General features: G+C 33.1%; 3 protein-coding genes across 7 annotated transcripts; 2 read left to right on the top strand and 1 right to left on the bottom strand.

Moving 5' to 3' along the window:
- Nucleotides 1-2,949: 2,949 nt before the first annotated feature.
- On the top strand, nt 2,950-5,115 carry LOC123265065. Of its 2 annotated transcripts, none has more exons than XR_006509494.1 (2): nt 2,950-4,483; nt 4,852-5,115. XR_006509494.1 is itself a non-coding variant. In XM_044728649.1 (2 exons), the coding sequence occupies exons 1-2, from the start codon at nt 4,257-4,259 to the stop codon at nt 4,853-4,855; spliced, it is 231 nt and encodes a 76-aa protein (XP_044584584.1). In that variant the 5' UTR covers nt 2,952-4,256; the 3' UTR covers nt 4,856-5,115. The 2 variants fall into 2 exon arrangements, 1 of the variants encoding a protein (XP_044584584.1); XM_044728649.1 differs by having other exon boundaries at nt 2,952-4,483.
- A 1,656-nt stretch (nt 5,116-6,771) lies between these two features.
- Nucleotides 6,772-12,804, bottom strand: LOC123265058 (F-actin-uncapping protein LRRC16A). Of its 4 annotated transcripts, none has more exons than XM_044728638.1 (11): nt 12,398-12,804; nt 12,195-12,292; nt 12,057-12,107; nt 10,022-11,976; nt 9,124-9,943; nt 9,028-9,048; nt 8,727-8,868; nt 7,664-8,656; nt 7,353-7,595; nt 7,162-7,223; nt 6,772-6,988 (listed from the first exon to the last, which is right to left on the bottom strand). In XM_044728638.1, the coding sequence occupies exons 1-11, from the start codon at nt 12,432-12,434 to the stop codon at nt 6,878-6,880; spliced, it is 4,533 nt and encodes a 1,510-aa protein (XP_044584573.1). In that variant the 5' UTR covers nt 12,435-12,804; the 3' UTR covers nt 6,772-6,877. The 4 variants fall into 4 exon arrangements, with proteins under 4 accessions (XP_044584573.1, XP_044584572.1, XP_044584575.1 ...); XM_044728637.1 differs by having other exon boundaries at nt 7,162-7,226; nt 12,398-12,803; XM_044728640.1 differs by lacking the exon at nt 7,162-7,223 and having other exon boundaries at nt 12,398-12,803.
- Nucleotides 12,805-12,824: 20 nt separating this feature from the next.
- On the top strand, nt 12,825-15,805 carry LOC123265060 (50S ribosomal protein L1). Its single transcript, XM_044728641.1, has 8 exons — nt 12,825-12,982; nt 13,253-13,442; nt 13,551-13,752; nt 13,832-14,011; nt 14,786-14,900; nt 14,974-15,092; nt 15,171-15,268; nt 15,617-15,805. Exons 1-8 carry the CDS (start codon nt 12,964-12,966, stop codon nt 15,747-15,749), a joined length of 1,056 nt encoding a protein of 351 aa, XP_044584576.1. The 5' UTR covers nt 12,825-12,963; the 3' UTR covers nt 15,750-15,805.
- Nucleotides 15,806-16,764: the final 959 nt, after the last annotated feature.

Here is a 16,764-nt window from a genome sequence, read left to right as displayed (position 1 = left end):
TGGTTTTTTATTATTCTTTGTTACTTTTAGAACAAGGGTTCATTGAGTTTCACACGTGTCTTTTACGACTTTTCCTCATAGGGTTTTAAATTCCATGTGGCGAGAAATAGTCCTTGAATTACTCAAGTACCTTTTATGGGTTCTGAAAATTCGGTTACAATGTCCTTTTGTACCGAAATATGTTTTTCCCTTATTTTATTTTATTTTCTTTTGTAAATAAAACAGAGTTAACCAAAAGATGTTTATTACAACTGGTAAGAGTAAAAGCATGAAATAAATGATTTGAATATTTACTTCGAATATAAAATTTAACTGATTTTAATCATTTAATATTTACTAATTTGAATATTTCGTTTGAATTCACGCTCTCATAATAGATAGCGCTCTAATAACAGGTAGCGTCACCTGTTGGATGCACTAGGTGCATCACAATTTCAAAGGTAGGGACTTTTACAAATCGACTAATTGCTGTTCGGAACCAAATGGAATCGAACCATTGAATATCTGTCATTCCTCTCGTCTGCCCATTAAATTTGTGAAACATGGTCACAAGCCAAAACGAGTTGATTATTAGAGCATTTAGAGATGGGTTGTAAAGCGCAGGCGTAAGTTCAGCTGTTGAAAGTTGCTGAAAAAAGTTTTAGAAATGATTATGGAGGGTAGAGATATCTCTACCCTCCATAGAAATGATGTTAATAAAATAGTATATTGATATTCAAAACCCTGGCTACGTAAATAAATTTATAAACATTACTGTAGAACCAGTCAACTTTGTGAACGATAAAATAAAAAAGCACTGCTTCTTTTCAAAATACAGGAAATTTTTCAAATTTTAGACTTACACAAACTGTATCGGTTATGCTCAAATTAACTGGAATTTAAATAATCTTTTATTTTTTTATTTTTTCCATTACTTCCCGGGAAAAAATGATCAGATATGAACAGGCATGAGTGTTCAGGTCTGATCAGATATGAAAAATGACCGGGTCTGATCAGACCTGGCCAGGCATGTTCATGTCTGATCAGATCTGTTCATGCCTGACTCGATCAGGTCCATAAAAAAAAAAAAAAAAAGACTCGCGCCGACGGGGATTCGAACCATGTACGTTGCGCTCTTCAGACTGATACTTTACCTATTGACCCAATGACTTATCTTAATTCTAGAGTACCTTTCAAACTACTTTAAGTAATTTAAATTTTATACATGACTTATCCTTATAGTTAACGGAGTTCTATACTTAATTTATTAATTATTAATAATTAATTATACACAGTAAAAAATTTCGCGTCATAGCATCAAAAAATTTTTTGTTAAAAATTTTTATGTTAAATATTTAACACTTTTTTGTGTTGATTTAACAGAATAAATGTTAAATTTACACATAAAAGTGTTAAATATTTAACACAAAAATTTTTGACGCAATGATGCAAAATTTTTTACTATGCATATTAGAGTGATTTATTTGGGACGGCTATGTATTTTTTTCGCTCCATTAACATATGGTTCTATGTAAAGTAAATAAAAATTTCCTCAAGGTTCATTCCGTAATTATAATTTTATTGTTTTCTTTTAAAATTGAAGTTTTTTTAAATTAAAACGTATAGGAAATGGAGAATTATTTGTGTGTTCTACAATTTAACAGCCTTTGACACTACTGCTATGGACCAAGGCGTAGCTTAAGATAATAACAGACACCTTGAAAGGACTTATCGATATCAACTGATATATTTTGATATTTTCACGCTATCAAACTCAAACTTTTACTAAATAATCTCATTTTTCGCGTATTCAATGGAACACAGTAAAAAATTTTATGTCATTGCGTCAAAATTCATCGTTAAAAATCATCGTTTTGGCATGGAAAATTAAAAAGTTCATGCTTATATAAGCCGAAATTTTTGATGAAAGTCGTACATTTAAAATTTATAAGGGGATAGAAACTGATACGTCATACGGAACAAATTAATTTTAAAAATAGAACTGCAGTCTATAGTTCGATAAAATTTTTCTTCCAGACTTAAAATATCATTTAAGAGGGTAAATCATGCATGAACAGTTCTTGTCAGCTGATATATGGAGTTTTAATCCTTTTCTATTAGGCTAGAACAGACATGATCGGACATGGAAAGGTCTGAGCGTATTTAACGCTTCAGACATGAACAGGCATGGACAGGTCTGAGCATATTTAATGCTTCAGACATGAGCAGGCATGAACAGGCTTGATCAGATCTGATCAGGTCTGAGCGTATTTAATGCTTCAGACATGAAGACATGAGCAGGCATGAACAGGCTTGATCAGGTCTGAGCGTATTTAATGCTTCAGACATGAACAGACATGAGCAGGCATGAACAGGCTTGATCAGGTCTGAGCGTATTTAACGGTTCAGACATGAACAGGCATGAACAGACATGGACAGGTCTGATCAGGCCTAATTTCAGGCCTGATCATACATGAACAGGGCTGATCAGGTCGGATTTCAGGCCTGATCAGATATGAACAGGTCTGATCAGTCCTGATCATTTTTTCCCGGGTTGTCAAACATTTTATTGATGATTGAAAAATCTGAGTTTTTATTTTTAATATTAACTATAGAATTTGTCAACATAAATTTTTGTTTGTTAGACATGTCAAATGATATTATCGACTCAATTTAATTAACTATTGAGATTTATTCTGAGAATAAAAAATATTTTTTGGATATATATCAGTTAATAATTAATTAAGGGGTTATAGACAGTTAGAATTTTCAAAAAATCGATTTTTTTTTAATTTTATTTTCTTAATGTACATATATTTAAGAATACACACAGAAAATTTCATATCGTTCCGGTGAATATTTTCAAAGTTACAAGCAAATTTGAAAAGGCGTTTCAGAGTGCTTGGAAGTACAAGGTCGGAGCGGCAGCGCCTACCTGGAACGCTATCCCTTTTATGCACCTGCCTATTGTAAATTCTCCCTTCTAATGTATTTAGATGTGTAAAGCAACAGTGTGTTAGTGTTTTGCTATACCTGAAATGTAAATTAGTATTTTTCTATCCCCAAACTGGAAAATATTAAAGAGTGGTAGTCAGTATAAACAACAAAGCCAAGCAGTAAACTTGTGAGTTTGTTCATATTTTTTTGTGTAATTTTTCGTGAAAACGAAGGCTTCCAGAGAAATGAGAAAATCTCTTAACATACGTAAGTCGAGAACAAAAAAGCGCAAAAATGTTTTTAATCCAAAAACAGCTGAAACGGATGAAAGTAGTTTCAGTGCTTCGGCGAAAAAATTTAAAGAACAAGAGGAAATCTCAGTTCCACGTGATCCGTCTATTGAGTATCGCATTTTAAATTTTATTACAGTATTTGCAGCAATTTCTGAATATGTGAAATGTAAGATCTGTGACGGAAATGTCAAGTTTCAAACTGCTTCTGAACGAGGACTTGGTTTTAAAATTGTTTTGCTGTGTGATAAGTGTGCAGATCGTAACATAAATTCTAGTCCTTTTGTCGCGCATTCTTATGAAATAAATCGACGATTTTTATTTGTCATGAGAGTCCTCGGATTAGGGTTAAAAGGTGCAGCAAAATTTTGTGGATTAATGGACATGCGAGCCTTTATATCACAGCCCACTTACGATTTGATAATAGATAATATTCACTCCAGTATAAAAACAGCCACCGAAAAACTTTTTCAACAGGCTTGTACTGAAGAAAAACATTTGACTTCCGAACATCAAGGCAATGAAGATTCGACAGAATTAACTGTATCTGGCGATGGTACATGGAAAAAGCGAGGGTTTAGTTCCTTGTACGGTGTGACATCATTGATCGGATACTATTCTGATAAAATCATAGATATTGTTGTGAAAAGTTCCTACTGCAAACAGTGTGAAACTTGGAAGAAGAAACTCAGTACCGAAGAATATAAGGAATGATATGCAGAACATGAAGATACTTGCACTGCAAATCATTCTGGTTCTTCTGGGAAAATGGAAGTTGATTCAGTCATCGAAATGTTCCAACGTTCATTGAAAAAACTTGGAGTCATGTACAAAAATTACATAGGAGACGGTGACTCCAAAACGTACTCAGGAATTTTAAAGGCTGCACCTTATGGTGATCAAGAAGTTGTATGTGTAGGTGGTTTTAACCAAAACAACAACGAGAGCTACAATCAACTGATTTGGAAAATCTCTCCCAAAATTGTTCCAGCCGGTTCGAAAACTGTGTAAATTGCTACTTACATAGCTGCTGGCATATTTAATGAAGGAATGGCATCACTATTGTATTATATGAATGCAATAGGAATTACACTTGGGCCCAATGCGCATTCATATGCCGAAAAAGAAGATGAGAAGCGCGTGAGCATTTCCGATCTCAGAGCGCGTGAGAGCACCCGAGATGGAAGAATGGCTCGCAGACAACATCAGCTTGAGTTATTAGAAGCTGCTGAATCGGTGGAGGGTGTATTATATGGTCCTGGAATAGACAACTCCATGTAAGTTAAAAAAAAAATTTTTTTATCCCATGTAAAGTGCATTCCAAACTTTAAACGCGTTTTTCTCAAAATGGTGTTTTCAAAGTCGGTGACCAACATTACTCGAAAACGGCTAAACCGATTAGTTTCAAATTTTAACACGACCTTCTTAAATATATTTTTTAGTAATTAATCGAAGATTTTTTCTCTCCGATAAATATTTTTTTTTTTTATAAACAATTTAGGGCCGAAATTTCGGTGAAAAATCGATTTTTTTTTTTTTTTGAGAAACCGCCATTTTGTCAAAAAATTTTATTTTGCTTATTCCTTCGATTAATTACTAGATTTAACATTATTTTAACGAAATCTGTTTGGTTTTTTAATTTCAGATGATCCAGTTCCGAGATATAGTGGTCACCGCAAAACGTCTTTTTTGAGAGGAGCTCCTGGAGATCAGCTGTAGCTCTTTTTCAAATAAATATTTTTACTAGTACTAAGTCTTAAAATACAGTTAAAAGATACCATAATATGTGTATAAATTTTTGGATCTATAAATTTAAAAGTTTTCTCAGAAAAAATTCTGGAAAATTCACTTTTTTTCGGCCGTCTAACTGTATATAACCCCTTTCAAAAGAATTTTATTAAGATCCATATTCGTCTCTTAGAAATTTATTTTTTTTAATTAGAAAGAAAATTTAGAAAAATTGTAAAAAAAAATATTCTAAAAGATGATACTGAAGTTAGCTAACAACTTTGAATTTTTTTAAATATATATAATAAATTAATTACAATAGAAAAAATGTTTTAAAAAATTTCACTCATAATTTTTTTTAATTTTTACATGCGGATTTTTTTTCATAATAATTTCATTGCTATAAAATTCTAAAAACATTTTTAATGTTAGTTAAATTCAGTGTCTTTCTAAAAGAAATTAACAAAAAATTCATTCGAATACATAAAAATGTTGTAAGGAAAACCTTTTAATTAACATAATAATATAAAAATAATTCAACAAATAATATTGTTAGTTGATGATGTAAAAACCCAGTCTATGAGATAGCAGTATTCACTTCTCTATCCTTATTTGATTTTCTCCAATTTCTTCCTGCATGTGTCTCGAGAAATAATGTTTTCATACATTTCGTACCTAGTAGAGCGCTCCCATACGTTCTTTTTCGCACTAAATTGAAATTCCTCCGAGAGAAGTTTTCTTTACAAATTTTCGTAAAAATAATAATAAATGATTGTAAATAAATTGACAACTAAAAATTTTATTATACGATTTATTGATTATAGATCTCTTCTATACTATAATAATAATTACCGTAAAATAATGAGCTAGTTCATTATAAAATACAAAAACTGATAAAAATAAATGACCAATTACAGCAAAACAAAATGCACTGTCATAATATTTACATAAAAATAAATTCATCGATTACTTATCGGTGATTAAGTAAAAACATAAAAATAAGTAAAATGATTAATAAGTTAATAATAAAATAAGAGCTCGGAATAATTTATCCTTGATTACAAAATTTGTTCACAATGGACCCGTCTTTTATGTTATCCAAGTCTTGTAATATTTTATAAATTCAAATGAATAATATAAAACTAAGCGCAGTAGAATAAAATTATTTGTATGTATATAATAATATTGATATAATACAAATATCTTAAGACCATGATTTATACGGGAACTTTTTGGCACATTACGATCCCGTTTGTTCTGTTCTTTATAAATACATTAATATTTAAGTCTCATTAATATAAATAAAATAACCGAATAGTGTAGCTAAGTTAATTTACGGTTGTAAACTGCCTATTATAATGAAACAATTGACTCGATTTCACCATTTTTCTTTAATCATTTGAATATAATTCTGCTTAAAAATTAATCATCGAGTGTCTAAGTATTATGTACATTTTCATTAAATATGAACGTATATATGTTTAATATTTTATCGTTTTATTAAACGCGTTAATAAAATTCACGTAACATAGTGTATCATTTTCAACGATTACTTAATTGATTTTAAATGTTATTAAAAGTCTGATTTGTTTACCATACGCTACTTAATTTTTATTTGCAGTCACTGGAATCCGAATCCAATCTGCAGTGTAGAAGTCTTACAACTTCTATTACCCACCAACACCCTAGTACGTAATAAAAATTACTTATTATAATATTGCAATTACGAATTCAAATTTTTTTACTAATGATTTGAAAGATAAAAATAAAAATAAATAATAACTGCTTAATTTTCAGATCCTAATAACGCCGCTGTATGGAAGATTGACTAGGCTTGTAATTAAAAACCCGCCGTTGATAACTTTATTACCCATAAAATTCAAATTATTTATGTTTTAACGAATGCAAAAATTATGGAATGTTATTACTAGATGCAATGACTGTCATACATCAACGACATCATTGTCATAATTGAAATTGGAGTCACGTAGAAATGATGTTCGCCGAAGCTTGAAATTAATGCGATTGTCCTCATCCTTTTTCGGTACTTGCTCCTGAAAATAAAACTTGCGTTTAGTTGTTGATTTTAAATAAACTACGATGTTGAGGTATATACAGACTTTTCTAGTGATTTGTTATTTTGTAACCACTGGAGCGTGAAATTAAAATAGAATGAAAATGATAAATTAAAAAAACAAAAAAAAAAAAAAACAAAAACAAAAAATACCTTATTTACTGTACGATCAACAGAACGATGCAGAACTGATCTCCATGCAATGGGTACGGATTCTTCTAAAATAATTTGTAAAACAAATTGCTAAATAATGTTTAAATTAAAATGAAGCATGAAATAATAAAGCGTGATAATTTAAAAAATTAATTACAATGACAAAAATAATTGAATAAAATAAAAAATACCATTTTCTTTACGATCTGTTTTTCCTTTATTCAAACTAGCTGCGAGCTCTCTAACAGATCGTTTTTCAACTGTGCTACTGCTCAATGAGCTCGCGGTACTACTCGCTGAAAGTGTAGGCGGTAAGGAAGCTGGTCCACTGACTCCACTGTCAGTGGATTCATCAAGAGCATCACCAGAGTCTGGAGTGTTCCCTGCAGACGTATTTGGACTTGAACCGTCACTCAATAAATTATTAAATTCACCTGCATAACCCAAAAATAATTATTATTTATCATTTATTAAATAAAAAATGAACTTAAAATAAAATTACCTGATTTTCTATCACCAGTCATGCTCCATGGTCTCGGTTTTGGCGCAGTAGCTGGCGGTAGAGGTTTACTATTTCTAGAAGTATTAATACTCGAGCTACTTCTAGATTGTTCGCCGCTAACATTATAACTAACTTTACTTGGAGCTTTAAAAGAACCAGCATTCGACAGCTGTTTATTTGAATCATTGGACGGACAAACTTCCGACTGTAAAGAATTAAAAGCGCCACGGGATTCTTGGATGGATGAAATCGATCGGAATTTATTGGTCGCTTGGCCGCTTACTGATTTTTCGTTGTCTGCTGAACTACTTAGAATACTACCATGGCTTCTCACTGAGGTCTTGTGATTATCGCCGTCTGGCGAGGACTCTGAAGTCTCATTGCCAGACAAATCTCGCGATAAGCGAGTGGTCGGTGTTGACAGAGGGCTTCCAGCCGTGGATGTCGATTGGATTCCTCGTGCTTTTCTAGCCTCTGGTTCTTGAGACTGCGAATTTTCTGCGGCGTTTCGTCGGGCCAGTGGTGAGGCTGTCAAAGGTGTGTCACCTTGAGAACGACGACCCGCAAGCGGAGAAAATTTCTCAAAATTATCGCTAGACCGTGAACGTGGTGTAGGCTCAAGAAGAGTTTTTAGAATAGGCGAGTTGCAGCCATGAGGCTTTTTATCTGTCTCCGGAGGAATACTGCGTTGACTTGTTATTGATAAATTTGGGCTACCGTCTATTGGGAATGTATGCAGAGAACTATCATCACTAGTTGGAGAAATCAGCGGAGTTGTAGGCGTGGTAGGTCTAAAAAATACATCAAGACCTTCCCCAAGGCCCAAAGATCCTTTCGGAATATCAGTTCGTAACATAGGTCGTGAAGGAGCGCGAGTTTTAGTTCGTCTTGGCCGAGATTTGACCAGATGTTGCAATTGCTGGCCAGTGTTATTAGGAAGCTCGGATATAGAATCCAAAGACTCAGTCAATGAGTGCTCATTTTCTGAAATTGCTAGATTCAAAAATAATAAATTAATTGTTTATCCATAATTATGATAAGTTGGTTGAAGAAATAAACTCACTTTCAGTATTGTCTTTTGGTAAACTAGGCAGTAAATCCGGTATATCATCAGCTGAAAGTCCTTCTACAGAATCAACTACTGACTTTGGTCGTAATTTTCTTCCATGCAAATTTTTTCGTTTGTTCGACAAATGGGGCGTTGCCTATTACATTAAATTATTATTGTCAATCATTGTTAATAATATAAAAAAATTTTTAATTCTATTAATAAATAAAAATATATAATTACATAAAAGTGAAAATAACTTAACATTCACGATTAACAAATGTATAAAATTATAGTTGATATAAAATTTACTTACAAGATTTAAATAATCCAACTTCTGTTTGCATAACGAATAAAAATATTCCAATTAACTTAACTTATTACAACAAAAAAAATAATAACAATAAATTACCATAGGAGACTGATCATCTGTGGTATGCTGAGAATTAATAGAACTCCCGATAAAAAGATCTGAAGGACAGGCGTACTCATGAACCATTGAGTCCTTGAGCGAGTCTCTAGTCATCTTGGCAGCATGCTCAACTGCCGATGAAATTTTATTCGAGAGTCCATAACCGCTGTTGTCAGAACTGATTCCAATGCTCATGCTTCCTCCGATACCGATGACACTACCACTGCTGTTAGAACTAACACTCGGTCTCAAAACATCCGGCGTACTGCAACGCGTCCTATCATGAAAGTCTCCGATCAAAGTCTTGTAACTCCTCGACAGCGACTCTATTACTTCGTCTGTGATTCTGTCGGAAATATGAGCAGCTACCGAGAGGTTCAGCTCGTTTATTCTATTAACAATATCAGTACCCGCCTGTTCAACAATTGCGCTGGTGATAAACTCTCCGCTTATCTGATTCTTTCCCTTGCAGACATTTCGTAAATCATCTTCAACAGAAATTGGCTCGCTCTCATCACCGCGAATCACCGTTTGAGACATCACTGTTGGACAATGATCGTTCGCGCATTTTAAAATAGCTTCTAATGAGTCTTCCAAATAATCTGTGACATTCTTATACAAATTGTCGGCTATTTCCTTGAGCTTTGCTTCTACGGGATTGTTCTCATCCCGCCGTTGTAAGACTTCATGAAGTCGCGGTAGCAACTGCTTCGAATTATCTGCATCTTGGATCAACCCAGTCGCGTGATTAATATCATTATTCGCATCACAACTCTCTGCTGCCAAAGTTTTTATCGTATCCTGAGTTTGCACGACCAATCTGGTGAGTAGCAAAATAAATATTTAAAGTATAAATTTCTACAATAGTAAATTTTAAAAATGTAATGAAAAAACTAACCTGTCGACAACCTGCTGCGTCGAACTGAGTAAAAATCCTTGCTGGAGTCTAAAAGCTTGCCCCGGACTGTACTTACACGGTGTAACATTTCTCTGCAGCATGTCTTGAATTTTCTTAGCCAATTGCTCGGCTTTCTCTGCAGAGATCTTCATACAAGGCTGCAGATCATAAATAGGAAACGGCATGTGTCTCACACTGTAATTTTTTTCCAACGCGTGAACAATATCTGAGTATCCTTGCAAAGTAATATTATTTTTATCGTAAATTATTGTCTTCAGATGATTGTTTATTTGAAGTGCCTTGGCTAGAAGACGAGCTCCAGGGTCTCCTATTTGATTTCCACTCATATCAAGAGTATGAAGACACGTGTTGCTTCCCAGTGCGTTTATCAGACTATAAAGATCGCTTTTTAAACGTAAATCTGGAATATAAAGCGATTGTAAAACACAATCGTCTTCCTGAATCATCTGTACGAGCGCATCCATCACCACCGATATGTGCTTGGTTTTCATGCCTGTGGTGTTTCTTCCCATGTAGAGGTGCTTTATTGACTTGTTTTTTCCAATCGCCGTAATTACTTGAGCCATATCAACGTCCATGTTGCTGTCAGAAATATCTAGCGAAGCTATGCAACGCACACCGTGTATGCAAGACTCAAGAACGTGAGCACCCAGAGATCCTAAGTTGTTTCCACTCATGTCTAATTCGAGACCTACTGTGCTCTCGTTGCAGGCGAGGCCCAGCAAAAGGTGTTTCAGAGCCTCCAGAGGCAACTTGCAGTATGAAATATTTAAATACTTTAGCGACAAAGTCGCGGTAAAAAATTGTTTAAAACTAGGAGGTATTTCTTTGGTTTTTTTACTTGTAAATGAGTTTCGTGACACGTTTAAATGGACTAGATTAGTAGCACAGCCGCGTAGAAGGGCACCGAATAAAGATTCTAGAGTTGTATCCGTACCAGCGAGATCTAGGTGCGTTAGGCTATTGGGCTGAGCCAAAAAATTGCAAAGATTGTTGATATCATCTTTTAAAGTGTTCTCAGACAAATTTAAATATCGTAGACTTGTAGGCATGCTTCGATTTAGACTCAGCGCGTGGGCTATTTGTGCAATTCCTTTTCCTGTTAATCCACAATGGGACAAATTCAATTTTTGCATGCCTTTAGGGAGTTTTCCGATGCCTGGACTGCCGAGGTGACTACTACCTTGGGTGAGTTTAGCTACAATGGCACACAAACTGGCAGCTCCCTTGTCCTCGATCATGTTATTCGATAAATCGATGGTGTGCAGTACAGTGTTACTATTAGCAATAAGTGCGAGGGATAGTTTGTGCGCAAAATCCCATTTGAGGCCTAGATTATCTAAGTAGATTTCTTGGAGTGAGAGAGATCGGCGAACAACGTGAAGCAAACGCTCGAGGCACTCATGGCTCAATTTTAAATGAGACACTCGTAATTTAGTGAACCATGTGTTGTATTCCAACGCGGATATTATGGGCACCAAATCCTTCTGCTCGAGGTGGTCGAAGTCACGGAGATTTAGTTCACGGGTGTCGTGGGAGAGGTATATTGTGTCTACGTCCCATGCCACTTCTTCGCGATATTGGACACAATGTAGATCACACATGCATGCGTACTGGGTCGAAAAACCCCCGCAGGGCCCGGTTGTTCTCGTTGCCTCCGTGCTGCGGGCCAACTCGCTTCCACGAATACTGTGAAGTCTACTGGCCGGTATCACGTCGATTTTTCTGATAACGTAGTTTAGAGGGACTGTGGGAAATATATTTCTTATTGCAGTATGTAACGCTTCGATCATCGCGTCTACCTCCGTTGTATCTGTCCCACCTACGCCTGTTGTTGTGAAGTTGTATGTTCTTTCTCCCGCTGTTAAACATAGTTGGTTTGATCTTCGAGACTCTACTGAGGTTATTTCTAAATAATGAAAATGGCAATCGATCTGAAATAAATTATTATTATAATTATGTTATTTGTCAAGTTAGTGTTTACAAGATTATTTCATTATTTAAATTTACTTACCCTAGTAGGTACTTTGGCAGTCAATAAAAAGAGTCGACAAGGAGAAAATACCTGTTAAAATAGAATAATTATTACGTAAATTAAATATATTTGTGAAATTTATAAAAAAAAAAAAAAAAAAACAAAATTAAAAATTACCAAAACTCGGTTTTCCTGCTTGTCTGGTTTTGTTTCAAGTTTAACAACATTTTTCAACAAAATTTTGACATGTTTACCCAGTAAAGCTTTCACCGATTCTGTAAAAATTAAATAATTAAAAAACTTAATCTCAGATCAATATAAACAAGCCAATAAATTGGGTTAATATTATAATTTATAATATAATATAATATATATCTTACCGTTCAAATCTTTAGTAAGTTGCGATCGCGTTGACATGTTGTCTGGAATAATTTTTTCCTCACAAATAAATTAATTAAAAGAATCACGACATCCCCCACTGACGGTGACACATATAAGCCTTAGTTAAGCAACATTCCAATAAGATGATTGTGCATCGCTGATTGCACCTTCATCGGAATTAATAATTACTGGAGATGTGAATTTATCGGCCGCCATATTGCCTGATAGTTGCCCGCGACAAGTGCATTTACGATTAAAAAATTAATTTCATAATAATTATTATCTCTGCTTATTTTATTATTATTATAAATACATAGTTAACTAGTTGTTAGACGTTGTACATTTTAAATAGATCAACAAGGCATCAAGTTGTTAAATACTGTCCGCTGACTAACTGACAATCAATGAACAAACACAGTACAAGTTCATTGGCAATTTTCGCACATTGTAGACCTCCGTAAGACTCATCGATGTGAATTATATTTCTAATAAACATCCTAAGGGTGACATTTCATGTAATGTAGTTGTGACTGAAATTTTAAACTCCATTTTCAGTGGATTCAAAATGGCGCTGGGTGCCGGAGGTATTTTATTTTAATTACTTTTATTATTTTAATAAATATAACAAATAAACATGTCATGATTTTAATTATAATTTTAATAAATTATTAATATTATTGTTTTATTACAGACTTAGAATTTCATACTATTTTAATTAATTTTAGAAATTTTTATCCAAAACTTATAACCTAGAAATTATTCATTGTTGCCATTCGTTAGAAAATATATATTTTTTTTAAGTGACTGATGTTTTTTAATTTTCGTTAAGCAATAACAAATTATTATAATTACAGGAAGGTTAATAACACTTGCTGGTGTCTTGCAGCAGAAAATAGCATCCAGTTACTCTCTTTTGTGTCCGTTGACACAAGTCAGAAATTATGCGGCTCGTAAGGGAACGAGAGAACGTGCTAGGAAGAAGAAAATCAAGAAAGAAGTAATTAAAAAAGTATTCATTCCTGAAAACAAGCGTGTGAAGAAAGAGTAAGCATTATTTTGTGTTCAGAGTTTAACATCACTGGGTACAAAAGTGATTCAGTTGATGTAGATATGATTATCAATTGACATGATTTAAAAATTTTCAAATTACAGGGATATTATACCTTTTAATCTAATATATACTGAAGATTCGAAAAAGAAAGAATCGATAGATGATGTGTGGTTCGAAAGCATATATAGAAGAAAAATCTATTCTTTTAATGAAGCTGTCGAGTGTCATCGTGACACTCATCATCCATCACGGTATGACGCTCCTAATGGATTTATTGAGGCATTCATAGAAATTAATATGCAGGTATTGCTTAACATTTTATGTTATCAGTCTCATGACCATATTCGCATGAGAGATTTTATAACTTTTTATAAATTTTCAGAGTGAGAGACCTACCAAGTTAATGGAAAAGTTCTCCAGAAGCGTTAACATGCCTCATATTTTTGATCATGGAGAAAAAAGAAATGTGATTGCTTTTGTTAAATCAGAAGAGATCAAGAATTTGGCCCGGAATGCTGGGGCAGAGGTTGTTGGTGGCAAAGAAATTATTACCAAAATTCAGGTTAGTTTATTCTTTATTTATTTTCATTTTCTGACAAAATATTTGAGTAATTTTTGTTATGTTTACAAAAATTTACAAGCTTTTGATTGAAATAATTGAATATAGATTTTTTTAAAAATATTGGAAACATTTGACATTTGGATTTTGACATTTAATAACAAATTATTATAATACAACAATTTAAGAGAGTGATTTATAAAGTGGACATTTTTTTTATTATTTACATTATACTTTTAATTAATTAATAAATAATTAAATTAATTATAAATAAAAAAAGGATATGTTTGAGCGTTTATTCTTGACATTAAATTTGTACGAAAGTCTTTTTAAATTTCCCGCCAAACTGGTGCTAACTACGTAGTTCGTAAAAATGCCACCAGATGTCGCCATAAAATTCGTTAATTTGTCGCACGTTATACGTTACCAGTAGATTGAGAGAAGCAGTGCTAGCAAGCGAGTATAAGGTTTTGAAAGAATTTACAGGACAAAAATAATAAAAATACAAATAGATCTACTTCGATTATTATTAATCAAAATCAATCGAGAAAGAATGTGAATCATGGATTTTAAAAAAAATTTCTTGACAAACGAATTTTTTATAAATATTCGTACATCAATTTTCAGTTAAAACAATGTTTTTGGAAATTGTTGTTAAATAAAATTTTTTTTTCACAACAATTCATCTAAAAATGTCTCAAATAATTAAAAAATATTGATGGATTATTCAAGAATTTTTAATATTGAAAGATTGATTGATTTGTTTTTTGGCTATAGACCGGCGAAATTTCAGCGAATGATTTCACTGCCGCAGTCGCGCATCCGGAAATAATGGTCGACTTAACTGTCGTGAGAGGTTTACTGAAAAGAAAGTTCCCCAATCCTCGTAATGGTAAATTTCTTTACATTATTCATTATCCAATTAAAATATTTTACAACTTAACACCATCGATTTCATATGTAAGGTACTTTGGGACTCGATCTAGCCGATATGATCAAGAAAATTCTCCATGGTATCAATTATACTGTAAACCCATATGAAAGACAGCCTCAGCTCGGTATTATTACTGCCCCGATTGGAACTGTAAGTGTCTTTGAACTAAACTTTTCATTAATTCATCAATCATTTAATTGAAAATGATTGTATTTTTTGACACTATAGTTAAGTATGGATACCAAACAACTGGAAGAAAATTTCATTGCTCTGGTCAAAGACGTCGAGTCTGTAAGGCCAAAGCGGGAGGGTGACTTTGTCTTCAGGTAAAATTAATTTAATAAGTAAATCAGATCCGCTTTATAACTTTTGAAATTGTTTTAAATTTCTATTTTCTTCCGGCCACATTGTTTTAGATAAAAAAAAAAACATCGGCTTGCTTTCCTTGTTTTTTTTATACAATTATAAAAACTCTTATAGAATTATCTTGATTAGTTTTTAAAAAGTGTGCCGCTAGAGCAAAAAGTACCGCGGGCTTACGTCAAATAGTTTTTTTAAAATATCTGTAGTAAATACCTAGAATATTTCTTCGTTATAAAAAAACATAAAGTTGGTAACCGGTAAATAAAACAATTACCAATTAACAATAGTTGAAATAATTGTATATTTTTTAGAACATCATTAAAGAGTCCACCAACAACGGAGTCGTTAAAAATAAACTTCGAACAATATCTGGTGGACGTAAAGCCCAATAACGCAGAAGACTCTGATGAAGAAGACGAAGCTGTAATTTCGAATACCGTTTAATCGTCGTCATTAATTAATTTTTTAGATATACAATAAATATTGAAGAATTGTTTAAACAATTTTATATATTTAACCCTGCACCGTAAGATATCCTTTATTATTCCTACTATTACTAATATTAATATTAATATTATTACTATTAATTATTTATTTAAAAAATTATACAGTGTGACTGAAACTTAAACTCCTACGGAAGAGTACCTGTTGATGTTTGTCCTTTTAAAAGTTAATATTGTCGGTCGAACAGGTCGTGAGCGAGTGAACGGTGGATGTGCGTAAAAAGGGATACAGCTAGCCGATGGATCTGGAGAAAGAAAGATATAGTACACAACAGAAGTAAAGTGAACTGAAGACCGAAGAACGTAAAGGAGAATGGAGAATGGTTGCTCTATAGCATCAAGTAAAGGTGGTATCAAGTAGGGGGGCAACAACTGCTTACCTGCCGGTCTCGAGTTCAGTCGTTGTCTGCCAGGTTTTAAAATCACCGGTATCCTTATCCCGGTCTCTGCTCAAACACGATTTTTCGCAACGCTATTTCGCAATTATTTTATTCCTCAGTTATTTTTTTTTAGTCGTTTTACTTATACTGCAAATCGGTATCGTGCTTAACGCGAGTGTTTATTTATAATCATAAAGTATTGTTTACTTGATCAAAAGTTATTTATAATTAATTACAAATGTTTAAGGTGTAAGTGATCAGTGATTTCGTGTGATTGTTATGACTGGTATGGTGCTATAAGCCTGATACTGAATATGCCGATATCGTTAACTTGGAATTAATTGTTCATCAGTCATGGTAAGTCTATTTATTTTAATATTTTCATTTAAATAATATCAATACATATTTTATCTTTAGGGTTTCGGAATTTATGTTTTTATTTATATCCGTGAATAAATAAAAAAAAATAAAAAACCAAAGAAAAATAATTGTTGTGGTAGATCACCTTGAGCGTTTGTGCAGGATGTTTATTGCGATTGGTGTACACAAATGTATAGATGGATTTAAATTACTCGT

The sequence above is a fragment of the Cotesia glomerata genome, linkage group LG5 (genome assembly GCF_020080835.1).
Source record: "Cotesia glomerata isolate CgM1 linkage group LG5, MPM_Cglom_v2.3, whole genome shotgun sequence".
Taxonomy (NCBI): Eukaryota; Metazoa; Arthropoda; class Insecta; order Hymenoptera; family Braconidae; genus Cotesia; species Cotesia glomerata.
Note: the sequence above shows the minus strand (reverse complement) of the source record. Positions and strands in the feature narration are given on the sequence as shown.